At 38.0% G+C, this 22,233-nt stretch overlaps 1 protein-coding gene across 5 annotated transcripts in view; it reads left to right on the top strand.

The window, feature by feature from the left end:
- Window positions 1-21,245, top strand: part of rtn4b (reticulon 4b) — a 28,113-nt gene extending 6,868 nt beyond the window's left edge. For 2 of the 5 annotated variants that reach the window (XM_053479658.1, XM_053479659.1), the window contains 6 exons: window positions 14,328-14,535; window positions 17,024-17,162; window positions 18,470-18,539; window positions 18,782-18,828; window positions 19,118-19,176; window positions 20,168-21,245. In XM_053479658.1, the coding sequence (XP_053335633.1) occupies window positions 14,328-14,535; window positions 17,024-17,162; window positions 18,470-18,539; window positions 18,782-18,828; window positions 19,118-19,176; window positions 20,168-20,210 (566 nt within the window). In that variant the 3' untranslated portion in view covers window positions 20,211-21,245. Of the gene's footprint in view, window positions 1-67; window positions 1,526-2,828; window positions 3,094-8,748; window positions 8,880-14,327; window positions 14,536-17,023; window positions 17,163-18,469; window positions 18,540-18,781; window positions 18,829-19,117; window positions 19,177-20,167 lie in introns of those variants that run through there. The other 3 variants (XM_053479657.1, XM_053479661.1, XM_053479662.1) reach the window with 3 other exon arrangements.
- The last annotated feature ends 988 nt before the right edge of the window (window positions 21,246-22,233 follow it).

The following is a 22,233-nucleotide window of genomic DNA, read 5'->3' as shown; positions in this document are numbered from 1 at the left end:
CCATTTCCTTCCCTCAGTGTGTTTGTTAGCACTTATTGTAATTTCACCCATACCTCTAATTCAACAGAATACGAGGATTCTTCATTATTAGCTAGCACTCAACCCAGCGTCAAAACCGCCATGGATTCGTTCGGGAATGATCCACCCTCCAGGAGCATGCCCAGATACGACCCAGACGTATTAAACCAGTCCGACGACGACCTGATGTTTGAAACCAAAAGAAACCCGTTTCATGACTTCTCACCTGTCGAGAAACCCATTTCCGAGTTCTCTCCTTTTGGGGAAACCAAAGCAGCCAAGATGTCTGATAGTCCGTCTCCAGATCTGGTCCAGAACGCCCACGCGGATGTCGAGCCGCAAGACGATTCGCCCGTGCAGGACTACGAGGGGTCTTTCGATTCCAGAGAAGCGGCCACCGAGTCTCTGAGGCAACAGCTTGCGTCGTCTGACTTCTTTGGGAGCGCTCCTAAAGACGACGAGGAATCCGGTTTGCCGCCGTCTCTCCCGGATATATTAAAATCTTCCCCTCACAAACAAGATAAAGCGGACTCTGGATCTTCAGAGGGAAGTCCTGATTTCAGTCCGGTCCACAGAAGCGGCAATGATTCCCCGAATGCTCCCTTCACGCTGTCTGCCAACAACCCGTTCGCTTTCGAAGCCAAGGTCCCTCTGGTTAAGGAGATGACCGAGGAGACCGAGGCGAGGGCTGCGGAACGGGCAAGGATCGAAGAAGAAGACGAAGAAGAAGAGGAAGAAAAAAAGACTTCGGAGCAAATGTTTGGGACGTTCGATCTCGTTAAGGAGACCGAAATTTCTCCGAAAGGCCCCGAACCCGCCGTTGAGTACCAAGATGATTTTAAGACCTTGAGCCAAGATTCTGGTCCGATAGTGGACAAGTTTGAATGTCTCAGCTTCCCAAGTGTAAAGGCCCAAACACACTCCGACTCTGAAAGCCCATCCGCAGACTCGCTCTCACCAGTCTTGGACGCCATGGCTAAGAACCCGGCAAGTTTCCAGATCGAACCCGAGAAGAACACGGCACAGGTTGAAGAAGCGGAGGCCGCGGACGAAATTTCCGAGCAAGAGGTATCGTCCGAAGAGTTCGAGTTTGTTGAGAAACCACCTCGGGGTGCTGTGGATGAGTTTTTGGAGACACTCGAGAGCTCAAAGTTCGCCAAAGCGTCGGAAAATGCCGACACAGATAACGCCGACGATGATGATGATGATGATGAAGACACGGCTAAATTCACAGATCAGCTAGAAGAGGCAAGTCCGGCTGAACAAGAGACAAAAAGTCAGACTTACTTCCTTCTCACAGAATCGTCAAACGAGACCTCCGCGCCAAGAGGTAAGGCAGGACTAGAGCTGTCCCAGGATTTCCTCATTCCCTCGCAGGCTGCGGCTGCTGTTGCGGCGGCGGCACCGGTGTCAACGGCACCGCCTCCTGCGGTCAAAACCGACACGTCTGTCGTGAAGAAAGCGGATCCAAAAGACCTGAAGCTGCCGAACCTGAACGCAGGAGCAGGTAACACGGCGAGCGACATCATGTTTCCTTTTCATATCTGTGGATCGGTTCATCACCCCCACCCTTTTTCGGTCATCCCTCCAGCGTCCTAGTCCTCATTTCCCTTTTTTTTGTCCCCGTCCTGCATGATGCATGCTTGTGTGAATGTTTTGACTACGTGTTCTTTTTACCCATATCCATCCTTTGCTTCATTATGCTGTTAGACCTATAGTGTGTGTCAGTGTGCGAAGGAGAGAATATAAAGTCCCTGTTTCTTAAACCAGTTTTAATTTCGTTTATGGGGACACAGTGATTTCACACACTTGCGTAACCCTGAGGAAACCGACAACTTTTAGCTTCACTGAAGTTCTTGTTTTGCTTATCAACACACCTTTACCCCACACCCTGGTTAATGAGTCACCTCTGTGTGTGTCTGTGTGTGTAAGGGCATTAGGATGATTTGTAATAAAGGTCATCTTCCTTACAGATTCAAAAAGATTGTTAAAGTTTTTCAGAACTACAAATCAATTAGATTTATGCACATTTTTCTCTTTCTTTATTTCTAACACTATCAAAACATATCAGTGTAAAGAAATGTCTGTTTGTTTTGGTAATCTGTTCCAAAGTGCCAGGGCGGTATAAATTTTACGCTCCTGCATTGCGACACACTGGCTCATCAAGCGCAGATAAAATTCTTGAATCGGTTCCAAGAGAGAAAGAGACGGAGACAGAGAGCACGGTGCCACAGGGCAGGTTTTTACACTGTTTACATGGTGGATTTTTGCCGCTTAATGAGATCACAACTTGAACCTCGAGCCCTCAGGGTGGGTCTTGTCCCTTGCAAAATTTGCCTCTAAGCTTTTTAAGTAATAATCATTCCAGGATGCGAGGTTGGGTAAGGTGTAAAATTTGATCTTAAGGAGCTGGGGAAATAAGTGACCTAATGAAAGCAGTTCAGGCTGAATTGCGGATTTCTTGGACCAAGGCGCCACCTTGTGGTCTTTTCCCTCACTTTTTCAATCTCAGTTTTTACCAGCAGTGTGCTAGTGCAGTTCCGCTGATGAGCTTTTCTCTTTTTATATCTTTAAAGGTCAAATACCTTACAGTGACCTCTAACAGTGCGATTCAAATTATCTGGAACCTGATGGCGTGACGGTCTTGCGTAAGAGAGATAAGCGTAAAGAAAGAGTGCCGAGGTTGAAATTAAAATGAAGGGTGTGTGGGTGGGACGTAAGCGAGAGAGAGATTTCTAGGGGGAAGGAGTTGCTGCGTCAGTGCATTTAGAGGTTCCCCCTGAGCCAGCAGACGGTCAGCTGATCTCAGTCCTGCAACCAGAGAGCGTGTGAGGGGAGAGTGAGAGATCACTGCAGTCATCACAGTTTAAAGGCAGCGGGCGTTCCTTCTTGTCATTACACTCTGTTTCCCTTCGCCCCACCCGCCACTGCAGCTCCGCGCTCCTCACCCGGCCTGGAATGCCAAGCTGATCCCCTCGCAGATCTGCCCTAATCAGCAACAGGGGAAAACCATGGACAATCAGGACAATCAGGACAAACGGGAGTGCCATGCTTCGCCAAACTGGAAAGACAAGGGTAACCGACTCTGATCTTGTTTTTGGACAAAATGCTTTGATTCTGGCTTTGAGGGTAGGGGTCGAGATCTGAGACGCGTGCGCTTGCCTGATTCTAGGTGGACCTTTAGCCCCCAGTCTGACTGTTGTCACCAAGACTGAGCTGTCGCGTCCAAAGGTTTCAGCTTGAACTGCGTAACAAAGTTTATACATATGTGAAGCTGGCTAGTCTGGTTCGTCCTCTGTGGTGGAGGGTCTAACGGTGCAGTTAAGCTCGGCTGACGATCATGAGTTTTCCTTTTGCAACAGATCAGACCTGCATTGCAACAGTCAGGGCATTGTGCTCAGGGTCGGTTCTGTTACCAACCGATTCTGATGGGTAAAAAACTGAAAGAGTGATGTTATTGAACAGGAAGTGTTTATTGAATATTGAACAACTTGTTGATGAATAGTGTTAAGAAGGCGACGGAATTCGTGAAATGAGATTAATTTACTCGCGAGCCACGTTCGCCGTTTCCTCCGGTCGCATACAGTTTTTGCTGCGCACACCTGACGGACTATAATTGGTCACTCGCTCTAAGGGACGGGTCGTGTTCAGGGTTATGTAATTGGCAAAAAGTCTTGTAGGGCTTAAGGCTATTTTTAGGAGCTGGCAGTACATCGGGTTAAAGCTCGTCCGCCAGAATGTAACTGTAAACAATCATGTGAATTATACTAAAAAGTGGGGATTTATTTTTGTTGTTGATTTAAAATGAGTAACTAAAAAAAAAAAAAAAACACCTGAGGGTTGGACATTAAAGTTTAAAAGGACAACCAGGAGAGGGGAAGAAAAAAACAAAACCCACACATGGTGGCAGGTTGACCGTTCCCAAACAGTCTTACATTCCTGACTTGCCAGTCACGCACTTGGGTCAAGTTTGGTTTAATTTTCAATCTGCTTGATATGTCGTGAAAAAATATAAGCCCTAAGTGCTCGCAGAGAAGAACAGGTTTGTTAAAAAAAACATCAAAGGCTCCTGCTAACTCCTGTTTTTCCTTAAAGAGTTTGCTGGAGGGTTTGGTTAATGATTGTAGACACTAATTACCTACTTGTACACAAAGGAAGGAGCACAAGAAATCATTTTAACAGTTTTGAAGCAAAGCTTTTTAGAAATTATAATTTTAGTGCGTTCATGGAATTGATTTGATTTGTATTGAGCCCGGGAACCATCGCTCCAAACTAGAGCTGTAGCTATCTAATATTTTAGTAATCGAGTATTCTACCAAAAATTTAATCTATTCATCGGATAAAATGTACTTTTGCTTAATTAAACAGAAATGTAAAATATATAAGAGAAACGAAGATTAATTGGTTTTCTTTTTGGAAAAATCTACTTTAATTTTTTAAATGCATACAGCAGTTCATCAGAAAATAAACATTGTCATTATTCACAATAGAAGAAATAGCTTAAAGTTGACTGAGATGAATTAAGTGCATTACAGTGCCATACATTCTTATTTTAAAGCCTTTTCTCAGATGCAACAACTAAAAAAAACGTATTTCAAATGACTATCAAAAAACCTAAAACATACACTAAAATAAATAATTATACAAAAACTAAGTTGTGCAATTTAACTTTTAGAACTAAAAGTTCTCTTCTGATATTTTTATCGCTCCATTTTGCAGTCCGCAACAGAACGCTTCATTAAATCAATACACAGCTAACTGCCTGCGTCTCCTTCCGCTTTGCGAGTGACGTAAGCGCTTCTTCTTCGTCTGTGTTTACTGGGGGCTTGCATCCGGGAGCGCGCTGTGTCATGCAAAACAAATAATTGCATAAGAACATAACGCAAGTTTTTAAAATTAATTAAAAGAAGCTTGAGGTAGAAGATTTTGCCTTAATAATTTTTTTTGTTCTCGAATTACTTGAGTTTCTTGAATTGTTTCAGCCCTACTCCAAACTTCCTCCCGGGCAACATTCATGTTACTTACTGTTCTCCGTTCTCTCGTGACTGATGTGTAGTTCCACCCTCTGATACAGGAGGTGGTGGTTTGCGCATCTGTTAAGTTTGTGAGCCGCTATTAAGCACCAGAGAAGAAGAGAATGAGGAAGATCATCTTTGCACTTTACTGTATCGCATATGGATCTACTTCCGTCCTCGGGTACGATTGCTTCCATGTCGGATTCAAACTGATCAACGTGAACCAGGTTAGGTAAAAAGTTTGGGTTGGGTAAAGTGTTCTCGGAAGCGATCCTGAGGCCCCTAATGTAAAAAACATTTCTTTCTCCCCTAAATTCGCTGTCTTGAGATGTAATAATTCTTATTGTCGGAAAGCAGTGCATGAATGTGTCCAGAACTGAAGCTCGTGGCCAGGGAAGTGTACCAAAGGTGACGAACTGTGCGTTTAGGCTGAAGTTCGGTGCAACTAACAGTTAGGTAACTTGGTTAAAGGTGTCTATAATCAGTTGCACAATGATTGTAAGCTGATTGCAGACTTTCTGTAAATTACTCACTGTGGAGGGGGGGGGGGGGGGGAGTCTGGTGTAACAAGAACAAAATGGTTTCATTTACATTTACATTTAGGCATTTGGCAGACGCTCTTATCCAGAGCGACTTACATTTCTATCTCATTACACATCTGAGCAGTTAAGGGTTAAGGGCCTTGCTCAAGGGCCCAACAGTGGCAACTTGGTGGTTGTGGGGTTTGAACCTGGGATCTTCCGAACCATTTAATGAAAGCTTTACACTTAAGTGACTTGTTTAAAAAGTTAACCAAGTAATGGGGTGTCGATGATTTCTTTTAAAAGCTGTGTAAGTTTTATGTTGTACTCGTGATCTATTTCCATACTTTACATAAAAATGGGGGAGAAAAAAAAATAAAGTTTTATACTTTGTTAGCATTTATGTAAACGCTATTTGCACCGTTTTTACCTTTGGTTCTTTTACTGAGGATCTGTATCAAACTGCACTTTATGATTAGAAGACTCCTCTAGTCAGGGTGTGGCGAAAAAGGAAGTAAACTGGAGCATCAGATTATTTTATACCACGTGTGAGATGTTTCAGATTAGTCATACTATAAGATTTATAACAGAAAGGTGTAGAAATCAACCTGTGGGTGATTTAAAGTTTCTTTAAAATGAATTTACATACGGATATAATTTATAAATGACGCTTTCAGCTTACGGGGTTGCAACGTTTTGTTCCCTGATGCTCCTCTGAGTTTATTTCCAGTCATGTCCCTGCTTTTTCTTCGTCGTCCTCAGAGGAAATGACCGACTCTTTATCACAGGATAATTTTCTCATTTCATTTCCTTTTGTGTGTTTAGTCTTGTTGCGTTTCATTCCTTCTTGGAGATTAAAGACTTCCCTATCAGCAAGATTTCTTCCAGAAAGTGAAAAAGCAGCCGGATCTTCTAGTCTACTCCAGCACCTGTTTGATCGATTGGACACAGTGTTGTAATATGGGACGCACGGCACTTTTACATTAACGCTCCTCACAGATTCATTCATACGTCCCCACTGAGATTTGACAATTATATTTGTCGTGCTGCTGTACACGACAAATATAATTGGCTACAAAAATCATCTCATTTACGATTAGCTAAATGTTCACCGAGTGTGAAATGCGAGCCAAGCACAAAGCCTGGGACTTCAGTTAGCGTGATTTACCTAGCTAATGCATGTATGTTTTGCTCAAAGTAGGATATAAAATTTCCTGTAACTGATAATTGAACAAGTAATCGATTAATCATTAATACTTAATAGGAACTTTTTATTATTTCCTGACTGAGTTTTTAATGTTTATTCATGTCCAATAACGCATACTGCCTGAACGGCAGGTGCGCCCTCTTGTGGTAAACAGACATGCAAAACAAATATTATCGACTGCTACTATTATCCAGACGGCAAAGATTGAGCAAATAATCTATTATTTGTTAATGACTTATGATGACCACATACATTTATTTTTCTTTCACCTCAATTTGAGTTTTATTTAAATTTTTCTTCATGTTCAGTATTGCGCGTTGCCTCTTGTGGTGAACAGATATGTGCACCAGGAGAAATATCATGCAAAACCAGTATTATTGACTGATTTCATTTTTTTATCAGCTAAATTCTAAATGTTAAAGATTGATCGTTAATAGCTCCGAGTTAAAAGTGTCACATTGATAGGAAGGAGTGCATGTCTAGGAGGGGGGTGTAAGTGCTATGTCATGTGACTCAGTAGAAACTCGCGCTCTGATCGACTAATCTGATCTGATTAAGGCTTGAGAAACCGCTTAGTCAGTTTACTTACAAACCTGCCTGATTGAGTGTCTCTTTTGTTTTTCGAAAATCTAAAAAGCCAGATTTTTGAAATTAAATTTTTTTTTTGATTGATTAAATCAGTGAAGGTAAATACTGCTTTAGAAAGTGTCTGGGTTCAACAAAAAATTAATAAAATTGCAGCAGGTTATTTCTCCCTGCTTTTTGAATACATATTAGCACGGTAAAGTTCACTTATCACTTTAGCACTGTTATCGAGACAGGTTTCGTGTCCTCCAATGTATGAAATGTAAAGTTAACGTTGAAAGAGCGAGTTCTGAGCAATGTACAGACAAAATCTGTCTATTAATTATATAGATAATGTGTTTCCCACAGATCTGAAATATACTTGTGCTGGTAGCCCTGACAGCAAAAGAAGTGATCTACTACACACAACAAATTAATGTTTAAATAAATATATACAGTATATGAAAATCAGGATTGTGCAATATAGAGTTGACGCATCCTTTTTCCCCCCCCATCATTCTCTGGAACAGATTTTTAAAAGGTCTGTTTATTTGCTAAATACTTTGTTTGCTAAAACTAAATACTTTTTTTTTAAAGATTGATTCAGACTATACATTTTTATGTTCTTTATATAAATAAAGAGAAAAGAAGAATATTTATGAGAATGAAAAGTGATATCGTTATTGTTCTGGCCTTGCACATGTCTATAATTTATTTTTTTTAATGTTTGTGCAGCCTGTACTTTTAGTATACTAATCAGGCCCAACCTCCTTTCTGTGGCACTGAGATCATGTGACCTGGCTCCTCATTATGATTTTCTTTGACAGACATGGAGCCCACTCGCAGGGGGGGAAAACAAGCTTTTTTTCTGGAATTTGCCAAGCATAATCTTCACTTGTTTGGATTTCGGACATTTTGTTTGTTTTTGACACCTTGTCATGTGACTGTTGTATTTGCATACCGTTAATATTCATTAGCGTCTTGCCAAAGACCAGCCTTTAAGTCATTTCAGTGTTTATATACAACACGTGGTATTTGCTAAAGTGACTTTATTTATTATTCTCTCTTCATTTTAACATACATTTTTACACACGTAATGTAAACTTTGAGAACAATGTATGGTCCATGTCAATCTTTACTACATTGACTTTAAGAGGATTTGTTTTGAACAAATTGATTTAACATTTAGTCATTAGAACCATTATACATTAAGTGTTTATTGTTTTAAGGTGAAATATAAGCTGAATTCATATAGATATTTATTTATAAATAATTGTCAAGTGTGTGTGTGTGTGTGGTAGTTACAATTCCTAAAAAAAATAAAATAAATAAACCCACCTTAGAAGCAGAATTCATTTATTTAGTCAATAAAAAAATCTTCTATCTTTTCCCGTGTGTGTGTGAGAGAAAAACGAGCTTTTGTGTGTTCTGATCACGTGAACGCGCGCCGGGGGGCGGAGGCGGGGGCGAGCAGCAGGAAGCGTGTGCGCGCCGCGTGCACGCGCTCGCTCTGTTGCGTTGGTTGCGGGCGGCGCAAGATGGACGCCAAGCAGGGTCAGTGCTTCATATTTACTCAGTCTGTTTTTTTATTTATTTTTTTTTACCCTCTTCATTTTATTGGCCTTTTTAAAATTAATGTTTTAAAGTGGTTTCTTAAGGATTTTTAAAAATATATATACCTAATGTAGTTTTCGGTTGTTCGGTTTAATTTTGCTTGGCGGCGCGAGGAGGTCGCGCGCTGCGCGTGTCTGTCGTCCATGTTGCAATGACAGCAGCAAGTGTGTAGCGGTGATCACCGTTATACACACACACACACACACGTGTGTATATCTGTGGAGGCGAGGCGACGTCCTGGATGATTGATTTAATAATACATTAAAGTAATAAATAAGTAAGCGGTGACATTGCGCGGTCATAGCGCGAGCTCCGGTGCGGCGGGGGTAGGGGGCGTGCTGTCGCGCGTGCTATTTATAGCGCGTGCAGGCCGGTCAGCGCTTAACCATATGTAGGCAATCCTATTGGAGTTGGGGGGGTGGAGGGGGTACAAGAGCTTACTGTCCCCTCAGTGCTGTCAGTGTTCAGGGGTGTGTGCGCGCGCGAGATGATGGAATATTCCAGATTGTCAGGTGTCTATGAACATGAACACACCTGACATCACCCTGATTACAGCTTTAATGCTTTTTAACATTTTTTTTTCTATGCTTTAACTCATTTATTTCATTAATTTTATTAATTCGTTTCAATGCCTTAATTATCTAAGCTAACATATAATTTTATCCATTAATATAATGGATTATGGATATGTTTATATAAATTATTTTATTTATTCATAATTTTTTTTTTACTCAATTTTAAAAGTTTAATGAGTATTTAAATATAGCCTGTTCTTTGTAAGTTTTTTTTTTAAAGTTAAATTCAGTTAGAACCTGCAGCATTTAAACCAATTTCAAACACAAGAGATTAATATTTAACTGAGCAGCAGCACGCATCTGTCATCCACCATAATTATTATTTATAAAAATTTAGCTTTTTTTTTTTTACTACCACACAAGATGAGTAAAAATGTATGTGTAGGATTATAAAGAAACAGTGATGTTTTACCTCCTCAGACGCCTCCAAAGTCTCAAAACTCAACAGTGGGTGAGCACGGGCCGAGTGACTAATCCACTCGCCGAGTTCAGAGAAAAAGGCAGATCAGATGCTTTAAACACGCAAATAAAAAAAAAGTAACACTATAAGGACGCGTTTCTGTTGCAGCACTCTAAGGCTTTTGCACTCGTTAAAGAATCGTTTATAGGCTCAGGCTGATCTAGCTAAAAATCAACTAATTCTGGTCTACCCTACATATTGTTTTTGATGGTACAATATTCCATGTTTAAGAGTGCACTCACACAGCATGAAGTTAAATACACACGTAGCCATTCACAGGAGACCGAGCAGCAAGATAAATTCAACAAAGTGTTCACATGGTGGTTGTTGTTGCTGCTGTTCAGGAAATTAATCGCATCCTGTTACTGAACACGACTGTATTTACATAACCGAGCGTAGGAAAATCGAGAGCCCAATTTGTTTGATAGTCCATTAAGCTTTGTCTAAACACAATCGGTTATACACATTATATTGCAATACAGTGCAGCGTTCTTTAGAATAGTAACGATGGTTTGAATGATTGATGTTAAAAGGTCGAGCGATATCTGCAGTCTTTTCGCCTAATCCTAATTATTTTCACTTCTGTCATTATTGTTTGCCGCTTCGCAGCAGTACGCATATCCATTTCTTCGAAAGTTCATAACTTGAATGTTCACATGTAGGGGACTTACTGTAGAATGGACAAAGGTATTTTGTTCAAACCTGTTAATTTTTGTATTTTTGTGTTCCAGTCGGTATATATTTTTTAAATTAATTTATTTTTATTTCAGACCCAGTCAAATAAAGTTGCTAGAAAGTTCTGGAGGCGTTTGGGAGAGGCTGTACTGTACGTCATACCTTTTAACATGACATTTTTAACATTCAAGATAACCTGGACAAGACGTAAATCACGATAAATTATGAGGAGTATAAAGGTTTTAGGCGTAAACTGTGTTAAAGGGTTGGTTGTTGAAATCCTTTTCTGAGAAAAAAAAAAAAAAAGATTTCTGGTCCAGAAGGCGTGTGTTAATGTCCAGACACACATCATAATTGTTGTAACTTGTTTCAAAGGGGGTGGAGCTTCGTAAACATGACTTGAGAACGCAGATAAATAGTTTAAATGTCCCCTGATTTCCTGTTTGATACCTTATCTTACCTGACACACCTTTTACTTTAATAAAAAAATAAATAAAATTCGTCTAAGGGTCAAACTGATAGCTAACTAAGATTAGATTTTCGCTCCTGTACTCACAGCAAGGACTGGCGTCGCCGAGTTATGACTACAAACCAGATAACACGTCATGATAAACGTAAAATATGTTCTCTTTATTGTTAATAAAAAATGTACAAGTAAATGTAAAAAAAAATAAATAAAAATCACCATCGTTGTTTATGATGTTTTTTTATTTATACGATAAGAATTCAAAGTGGTAAAATGCTGCAGTTCCTGTATAATCCTCCAGTTTAAGTTTTTTTTTTCCGAAGTACAACATTCTGTGTGTGGTGGGAGCAAACTATTTTGTTCACTTTGTTCAGAATTGAAAAGAAGGGGAAAAAAAATAAAATCTGATATATAAAATCGTGATACTTAAAAAAAGAAAAAAACGCAATATAAATTGAATCGAATCCTAGGGATCCCAATATGGTATCTGGTGGTCCCTGGTAATTATAAATAATATTATAATAATAACTTGCATGTGTTGGATTAAACGCAGTGTAATTCACATCACATGTTGTACAGACGCATTTAAAATATTTGTGTACTCGCCGTTTATTACAGACTTCAAAATATCAGTGTTTCTCATAGTGAAATCACTAAAAAATATAAGGGATTTTAATATTTTATTGTTAATCAGTGAGTTTTTGTATTCATTAACCTGAGCTAAATCATTAACACAATCAGCCAAAAATGTTTTTACACACTTCAGAGAAAAAAAAAATTATACTTATAAATATTTAATGCTAAGTTTATTGCTATACCTTATTTATTGATGTGATGATATTATGATAATATAATATTAGGATTATACCAATATAATATTTATTTGAAAAAAGTGTTTGTAAAGGTTTTGCTGACTCTGTGTTAATTATCAATGTTGTCATTAATATTTCTTTTTAGATTGTTTTATGTGTTCCCTTTTGTACCACAAGAGGTTGCACTTTTTTTTGGATAAAAATAGGATAAAGGAACAAATGCATAGTAAATGTATAGTTAATTAACAGTTGATTGTTGGTTATTAACAAAATTTGCAGCTTTAGGTGAAATACAGGAAAAATCTATTTAAAAAATAAATATTTTTAAAATATCAAAAGTGTGCGCGTGTTAATTTCTATCCAGCTGTCAGTGTTAAATCCACGGCAATTCTTTATCTGTGCAGATCTCACACAGATGTTTTGTGTTTCTGCCTTGTTACAAGACATCATGTGATTTTTGTCGAGTTATAAACTCCCAGCCAAAGCCAGCTCCGATTTACCTCGGCGATAAACACGTCTTAGAGTTAGCAGGTCAAAAAATAAACCTTCTTTCATGTCTAAATGTGGACGTGTAACCCGTCTAGTGTGACCCATGTCGTCTGAATGCTGCGATCAAAAACTCTTCGCTCGTTTGTTTGGGGCTGTGTGTCGATCGATAGAATCGTTGGAGGGGTTGGTGCAGTGTGTGTGTGTGTTTTTGAGCATGTTTCTGACCTACTATCAGAAGAGAAGATTACATCACACACAACCTGACACATTATGGTCTCAATATTTGTTCAGGCCCAAGTCAGGTTTACACCGATCTGGTTTTCAAGCCTATCGAGGTCAGAGGAGAAGTTACACCTCAGAGACGCGCCTGGAGTCCAAAACGTAGCCCTCGCTCCGCCTGCTCGGTTATTTACAGACTGCTGAAGCTTGTACAGAGACCCGATACATCCTGTGACTGTGGATATTCATTCATTTATATTTAATTATTTATTTGTTTGTTTGTTTGTTTTTCCCGAAAGCTGAAACGTGTTATATTTTCACCTGCTTTGGGCGTGGCCGTGTTCAGCCTAAAATTTTCGTGGCATCACGCTTCACGTTGATCATGAATAGCTTGTACAGAAGTATGCTTTATAAATAGTGTTGTCTTGAGTTCCCTTATATCATGGGGGCAGCTCTGACCCCTCGGGGGTATGACTCCACAAGAATCCTGTGTGTCCTTCTGTCTGGTGCGTTTTATGTTTGGTCAGATTGAGATCTGGAGAATTTGGAGGACGGGGCAACACATTTTGAAGTCTGTGTCTGCTGAGCCCCATATGCAACCGGCTGTGTGGCAAAGGGTGTTCTTGTGCCTTTCTGTTATAAGCAGTGGGGTCCCCCCCCCCCCCTTTTTTTTTTTCTTGTTTTTTTAGGAATTTGTATTGCATTGGCATTTCTGTGTGTTTGGTCCAGATGTCTTTTTTTTTTTTTTTCACTTTATTTATATAATTACATATAGTTTTTAATACGGTGGGAAAAAAAAGCTCTTTTTTCCCTTTACTACTTATGTATTTTTTACAAGCAACTACATTACACAAAATAATCTATGAGGGTGCATTTTTTTTATAAAATTGAACTAAGAGAAGGGAACAAAAAAAGCTTTCTTAATTTTTCAATTTATTTATTTTAGCTCTGTACCCAAGATCTTGTCGAGTGGTGAAAATATTTTGAGTCATTATACTTTACACAACTTTGTTAAAAACTCAATATAAATAAATTCGAGTCGAATTGAAATGAATGACCGAAAAGGCCACGCCCCCTGGCCAGAATGAAGCCACACCTCACTTAATATGATGTTCATGAAGCCACACATTAACACCTTGGCCACGCCTTCAAAGTAAGACCATCAACTGCAATCAACTAATACAGAGTCAGTTAAAAAAATATACACACACTTCAGGAGAAGAAAAATAGTATGGTGTGTTTTATTAATACAGTGTTGTTAAGATTATCATATTAATATAAAATATAATTTTCCTGAATTTTTTTTTTGCCTGTCTCTGTATTTTTATAAAGGGTGTAAACAAGCTGTTGCTCAAGTAGCTTTGCTTTAATCTCCCCTCCCCCAGCCATAGTCCCTTTAATTTTAATCCTCATCCCTGTTCATGTCTGTTTATTTGTAAAGAGAACTGAGCGATTAGATTTGGATGTAAGAATTTATATATGTAATATAATATAATACACACATTCTACAGTCTGTTTCAATCAGAATGAATTTTTGTTCCTATTTATTCCATCACATTTCTTGTCATATCATTCTCATTTAGCTCATTATTTAGACTACACATCATCTCTGCTCAAGTTTGACCCAGCGTTAAAAAAAAAGTGTGTTTTACTGATGTATGGTTTTAACTCCGTGTGTGTGTGTGCCTGCAGTGGTGGAGCTGCTGTACTGGCGCGACTTAAAGAACTCGGGCATCGTGTTCGGAGCGAGCCTCCTGCTCCTGCTGTCGCTCAGCGCGTGCAGCATCATCAGCGTGCTGTCGTACGTGGCCCTGGCGCTCCTCTCCGTCACCATCAGCTTCAGGATATACAAGGGCGTGCTGCAGGCCATCCAGAAGAGCGATGAAGGACACCCGTTCAAGTAAGTGTGTGACACTGAGCGGAGAACTTCGGCTCAGGAGAACCGCGCACATTTCTGACAGATCGTTATTGTGCTGAGAAATTAAAAACAAGAGAGCCTTTAAACTCTATGATGTCATAGGGATGATGTCATAGTGCTTGGGGCCTTAAAAAAAAAATCAAGCTTTTAGAGGTCAACAAGGGAATAATAATGATGGGATCGTCTCACCATCACTGAAGACTTTTTTTTTTTCCCCCTTTTTTTTTATATACAGTAAAACTTTTCAGGTTTTGAATTAAATTTCCCTGTAGTGTAACTTTTAAAATTGTTAATGTTAATTTTAAAGGTCCTACACATCATATTTTTCATTAAATGTTAATATGATCTTTAGGGTCCTAATGAAAGGTTTGTATTATACGTTAATTAAAAATTCAAAAGGATTGTGTAAAAAAACTCTACTTTTACCTGGTAAAAACTAGCTCTGTTCTCAGCAACCTGTTTTAGTACATGCTAATTTAAATGCTCATGACCTCTGCTGAGCCCGTCCCCCCCCCCCCCCCCCCCAGTTCTGTGGGGCGTGACACGTGGGGTATAGCCACAGAAGTGTAGTCCAGTGCGGGCAATGCTTTGGACTGCATTACCCACAAAGCATTGGCCACAACGCAGTGCTTTGTGGGTAATGCAGTCCAAACTGGAAAACTATGGAATATGGAGCCCGAGCCTGTTTTCTTCAGTCGTTTTTGGTTTGATTAAAGTACGGAACCTACGCGGAAGTTTGTAACATCGCCTGACAACGCAAAAATTAAAAGAATGGACATGCATCGACTCGATTTGTCTTTCTCATCACTGCATGGGCATGAATTAACGGGCTGTTACGCTGCCGCGAGCAACAACAAAAAAAAGCGGAGAAGCTTACCGAGAGAGATACGGACGCGATGTGTTTACTGATGTGTTTACATGACTTCTTAATCTTCGACAGACATCGTTATAAACCATCTAACGTAACAAAGGTAAGCATAATATAGTTTTCCGACTACGTACACAGTTTGCAACTAGACAATCACCTTAATGCATTGTTTATTATAAACGGGCGATTAGGGATTATATAGAGACGGATATACATAGAGAAGAAGCCATAACCATGTTCTATGAGAGTATAAGTTAACTTACACTCCGCATCCATCGTGATTATTAGAAAAGGCGATCTGCAAAGAGTCATAGAAAAAGGAATCACACTCACCGAGCCTGGTGAAGATGAAGCAGGAACACGAAGCGTTAGTACAGATCCGATTTTCAGGAGCAGCTTCCTAGTAAAACCTGCTTTATATTGACCCGCGTTTATAAAGCAGTCTGGTGAAAAATGATTATCGCAAAAATAAACGCATTTAGGTAAATCAGCGGGGACGTTAGCTTTAAAAACTAAATTCAGCCACTGCGTCCTCAGTGGCTCAGATACCTAACCCTAGGTAGGTACCCTAGGTCACTAACCCTAGGAAGTGAATGACGACTGCTGTGTTCGCTATTACACCCAACAACTGTACACAACACTCGCTTAGGCAACATTTTGCTCCAGCGGCGAAAAACAATGGCCGACAGCTTCTTCTCATTTGGGGCGGGTCTTTGCTAAAACACCAGTGTCAATCAACTTGTGTAGGAGCGTCCTCTGTCGGTGTGGCGTCACATCGACAGGCATTTGTGATTGGCCTGATTTCAGAAGGGGCATGTTTTTGTAATAAATGAAAAGAAAACCACTGGGCGGCTCTTTATCATCGTAGAGTGGTTGTGTACGCACTCTCCTAACACACAGTTCAGTCCAAACAGCTTAAAATAGTGCATGTATGACCCCTTTAATAAAATATATTTGCATATGAATTACATAAAGTATTACTCAGGATTTTTAAAAATTTTTGTTTAGTAAATAGAATGATTGATTCTTAAATATTTTCTTTTGCATATTAATTTTTTTTTTTTTTTTTTTTAAGTGTAACTTTTAAAAAAATATTAATATTAATTTTAATACATACATAAAATCATGAGTGGTACTTTAAGTAATTCACACTTAAATATTTCTTATTTATGGTTTAATTGATTAATTGATCCGTTAATTTATCGATAATTCGATTAGTAAATATATATTTTCATTTTATTTTGTTTGTATTTAAATGCAGCATTTCTATTTATTTTTCTACAATAGAAATTGGTTAGCTTTCTGTAGTTTAAAGTAAATTTCTTCTATAATACTTAAAAAAAAAGATGTTTTAGTGTAAAACAGATTGCAGTATCCTGGGAAAGTGCACTGTGATCTAAATCATCACCTCCTCAGTAAAATAATTAACCATGATTTCTTGTTAAACATTTCAAAGCCTGAAACACATCACAAAGTTTCCAGGATGGATTTTCTTTAGTTTATGGTAAAAGCAAAAGGATTGTCGTTAGAAATCATTCCTCAAAGGCTTGCAGCCTGATAAGACATCTGTAACCCCTATCGTGTGTGTGTGTGTGTTTGCAGGCTGTATCTGGAGCAGGACGTGTGTCTGCCCGAGGAAGTCGTCCGCAAATACAGCGACATCGCGCTCGGCCGGATCAACACCGCCATCAAGGAGCTGCGCCGCCTCTTCCTGGTTGAGGACCTCGTCGATTCCCTGAAGGTAAGGCTTTTGAGAATCATCACACTTTTTTTTTTTTTGTTTTTTCTTTTTTTTAGGTTAATAAAAGAAAAGATGAGTCAGACAGTGGGGACAGTGGGCATTTAAAGGGAACGTACCAATACCTGTATGACATAATTTTAGAAAAGGGGCAATTTTATGTTAAGACCTGCAAAAAACATTTCATTTTAATAATAATTGTCATTTTACACAATATAATGTCACACCAGAAGTTATTAACCATTTTTTAGGCGTGCATTTAGGGCGTCGTCACGGCTGAACCAGAAATCCCTTCACAGTCCCTCTACAATCCTAGGAGGAGTTTATCAAAAGCCATCGGGTGTGTTTTGCACACAACCCAAATTAACTGACTTCCTGTTGAGTTGAGTCCAGGACATGCAGTGCAAAAGTTGTTCGGCTCATTGAGATCTAAATGTGTACCAGGTTTCACATGTATACATGCAAGTGTGTATGAGCCATGAGGCAAAATCTCTCACGTCAGACTCTCAGGCAGCAGATTTCATGACTTTTTGAGGATGCTAAATATCAGAAGAATAAAAGGGACCTGATGACATAGAGGTGATGTCATAGTGCTTGGGCCCTAAAAATAATGTTAACCTGTAGAAGAACCAGAGCGCCCCTTTACACACAATGACATTGGCACTTTTAGACATCAGCACCATCATAGCATTGGCGATAATGTAATAGTCGTGACCTCATCGTGCTGATGTCATAGTCCTTGGGCCCTAATAATGATCTTTAGAAAAACAATTTGAGGCATCATCACTATGTGAAGTAAAGGGTTATCACTGTAACATCATGGCATATAAGAAAAATATGTAGGGCAATTTAAATATGTTTAAAAGTAATGTAGTTGGGAATAAAGAAAAATTAATATCCAAAAATGAAAAAGAAAAAAATATATAGATGTGAAAGATTTTATTTCCTAATTTGCTGTGAAAAAAACCCAAAACAAAAGTCAAAAAGTGGATATGAAGATAAAAGTCTAAAAAGGATAGAAAGCAGAAATATGGCAGATTTGATGTATACATTTTATATATATAAGTGTCTTTATCAGTGTATTTGTGGATAAAATCTGCAATATTTAAAAACCTTAAATGCAAATGTATAAATAGAAAAAATAATGTTTAAAAAATCAAGTTTGTATGAATCATTCTGGATTAAATATTTAAGATTTGATTTGTTTCTGTGCCTGATGATCTGTTAATTGTCCATCATTATTAGGTTTTTGATTAATTATCTGTGGTGTGTGTGTTTGTCTTTTTTTTCTCTCTCTCTCTCCTCTGCAGTTTGCTGTGCTCATGTGGATCCTGACGTACGTCGGTGCCTTGTTCAACGGACTCACTCTTCTCATTATGGGTAAGTCTCATCCGCTCCTTTACTGACCCTGATCCTTTCTGCAGCGTTTTAATCACACTGAATTATTTTCCCAGCGATGCAAAAAAATAAAATAATAAATCCTAGTGGGAAAAAAATGCAAGCAGAATGCAAGATCCAAACTATCCCTGGTGGGTAAAGGGGTATTAGAGAGAGAGATCAGGAACCTGGTGTGATAAGTGTAATTCTCTTTATATCTGAGGTGTTTGTTTTTGTTTTCTCAGGTCTGGTTGCCATGTTCACCTGCCCAGTAGTGTACGAGAAACACCAGGTCAGTGTTACTGTGTGTCTCTGTCACACATCTGTTACAACTACTAGTTATTTATATAATCACACACACACAAACACACACACACAATATAAATAGATTAAAGATCTCTGAAGCCTGGAGTTTTGTTTTTGTTTTTGGTGAATGGAAGGAGTTTGCAGTGTCTGTGCTTTAGCCGTGATGTTTCATGATAGGAAGTCATTTTTAATGATGACTGAAGTCTCTTAATTCGGATGTGGGGGACAGTTTTTAATGTTTTATCTTTTTTTTTTTTTTTTTTTTTGTCATTTAGGAACAGATCGACCATTACATCTCGCTGGTGAGGAACCAGGTCAAGGATGTTGTTGAGAAGTAAGTGAGATTGTGATTAAAATAGGAGTTTATGAAATGCTGTACAGCAGGCATCTCCAAACTTTTTTTTTTCTGCGCCAGGCCAGGATAATAAATATACTGTTTATTGTTGCAGAAAATCCTGCTCCACAAAGGCGACAATTTTAAAAAATTATAATTTTTTTTTATTACAGTGCTTTTGTGGCAATCTCGAGACACTCCATTTAGATTTTTTTTTAAACCCAGAACGTCATCGTAGTGTTTTAAGCCAGAGTTAGCTTGGATGGTGCTGTGAAAAAGTATTCACTCCCTTCATGGATTTAATTCAGTCATATCGTTGGGTTTTTTATAACAATCAGTCTTGACCTCAATCGGATTTAAGTCCGGCCGCCAAAAACCTTAATTACATTTTCACGCAGGCAGGTTTTTTTTTTTTTTTTTTTTTACTTAAATGATTTAAATAAATGAAATCATGTAAAAACTACATTTTGTTTTTACTCTGGTTGTCTGTGTAATTATAGAAATTAGTTCGATCATCTGATTCATTTAAGTGTGGCAAATATACAATTTATTATTTTTTTTTTTTTTCATTTTCACAGTGCTGTAACATTAGCTTTAATTTAATCAGTCATCAGAACCGATACAGAAAGAAGTGTGAATACACATTCAGACGAAAGGATGATTTGATCTTTTTTATTTTTATTTTTTGATTTGTTTTTTATTCAAAATGAATACTGTGATAGTCAATCAAATGGAAATAACATTTAAAAAATCTATTTTTAATTCTTTCCGTGTGGCCCCGTCCCAAATCATCTACGTCCCGGTGGTTGGAGGCGACCCGCTGTACAGGACGTGCAGTTATTTTAAAATAATCAACTTTATTCTTTAATGGTTATTTTCCTGTAATTAACAGGTCGTAATTACCGAGTTAAGATCAGATAATCTAGTACTGTAGTGTATCAATTAAAACACATCTCTAAACACGACGTTGTCTTCTCGCTTTGTTTCACAGGGTCCAGGCGAAAATCCCAGGAGCGAAGAAGAAGGCGGAGTGAAAAAACAAAACAACAGCAAAGCAAAACACCACAACGTTCGGTTCAGAGGCTCGCGTTTTTCCCGTGCTCTGTTCCAGTCTCTTATTTTTCACAAATCTCTCCACTACACAAGCCGTCTCGCCCAGCGGAAATCCTGCTCGTTCTCCTTTCTGCCTCTCTCTTTTTTCTCTCTCTCTCTCTCTCTCTTCATAACCAGTCGCTACAATGAATGAAGTTGTAAACACTTTTTTTTTTTTCTTTCGAGCCACTACTTATTTATCTTGACACGCTGACTGGTATATGACGTGACGTAATGAGACAAGACTCGTGTTTCTTGACAGAGCGATTATAGTATTCCATTTTCTGCGTTTTTGTCCTCGGCATCTACAGTAGGTCCTGACGTGTTTCAGAGTTAAATCGGTTCATTCTTCTCTTTTTTTTTTTTTTTTTTTTTTTTAAACGAGGGAGACTTTAACGGTACCGTTTGAAGATATCTATGGTATCTGTTGTTTTTTTTTGTTGTTTTTTGTTTTTTTAAAGTATGATTTAGTGTTCCTGTAATTGTACTGTTTTCTTGATAAACTGTGTAGAAACCTCTGACATAAAAACATCATCTCTCCCGCTCCCTCTTCCCTCAGTGACTCTCAAGTCGCTCCATTAGCACTTCATAAAAGCAGCTTCTGAGTATTTCTATGCGAATTAGACTCATACTAAGAGATAAGAGCATACACACCGTCGTCATTATTATTACCGAGACGCCTCGTTTCACTTTATCACTTCAGCTTGTTTATTGAAAAATCTCCGGAACGGAAAGGAAAGAACGAGAAACGTTTACAAGACATTTGACTTATTAAAAAAGAGAAATACTAAAAAAAGAAAAAAAAAAAGTTATTTGTGGACCCAATACTTAAAGCTGCAGCGTTATGTAACATGACTTAACACATTGTTTGTTATGCAAGTAATTGTGAATGATTCTTCATGCGGTCGTGGTGAACATCTGTGGAATGCATTGTGAAATGTAAAACAAGCACCAATAAAGCTTCTAGACGAATCAAATGACCTCATTCGGTGTCTTTTTACTGTTTCAGGAGCAAACGTGCTCAGGTCTTAATTTTGTAGTAGGACAATAAAATATTATAAAAGTAAGTATTTATAAACGCAGTTTTTGTCAAATTTAATTATTTGATTGTTACTCAAGTTCACAGCATTACATACAGTTAAATGTACATTTTTATTTTACAATTAGTTTTAGATTTTTACAATTTTAGTTATTTTGATTAGTATTCACAGTATTTAAAGCATTACATACAGTAATGGTTAAAATTGTATTTTAAATAATTGTACGATTTTACTGTTAAAATTTTATTAGATTTTTATTCATCTTGTTCACAGGATTACATGAAGTTAAAATATTTTTTTAGAATTACTTATTTTATAATTTTAGTAAATTTATTACTTGTGTTCACATTACATACAGTTACATTTTTATTTTACCATGTTTAGAATTAGTTATTTTAAAATTAATGTACCTTTTTTATGTACATAAAAAATGATTATATATGATTAATGATTTTACTTTTTTCAATTTTACAGTTAGTTTTTTTTATTTTACTTGTGTTCACAGCTTTACATATAAAATTTCATTTGACAGTTTTTACAATTATAATTTAAACATTTTACAATTTAAGTTATTCAATTTAAAATTTTTCACAACTATAATAATTTTTTACAGTTAAAATTTTATTTGATTGATACTCATGTCACCAGCATTACATACAGCTAAAAGTCAGATTTGGATGTTAGATTTGATTTATTTTTTCTCTCTCTCTCAAAAACTGTCTGCACACAAAACAGGATCTATTTAAAATTGTCGTCACCTAACAACAGTGTGGGGGCGGTGGGGCGAGGACCTTTAAAACAATCAAAATACACGCAAGTGTATTTGATTCAACTGTTAAAAGATAAGTCTTTGAAAGCAGTTCCTAAAATCTCCTGAACATCAAGATTCAGTGTATGGCTGAACGTACAAGGGCCGTTTAAGTCA

This window comes from Clarias gariepinus, chromosome 20 (genome assembly GCF_024256425.1).
Source record: "Clarias gariepinus isolate MV-2021 ecotype Netherlands chromosome 20, CGAR_prim_01v2, whole genome shotgun sequence".
NCBI lineage: Eukaryota > Metazoa > Chordata > Actinopteri > Siluriformes > Clariidae > Clarias > Clarias gariepinus.
This window is presented reverse-complemented; position numbering and strand designations above follow the sequence as displayed.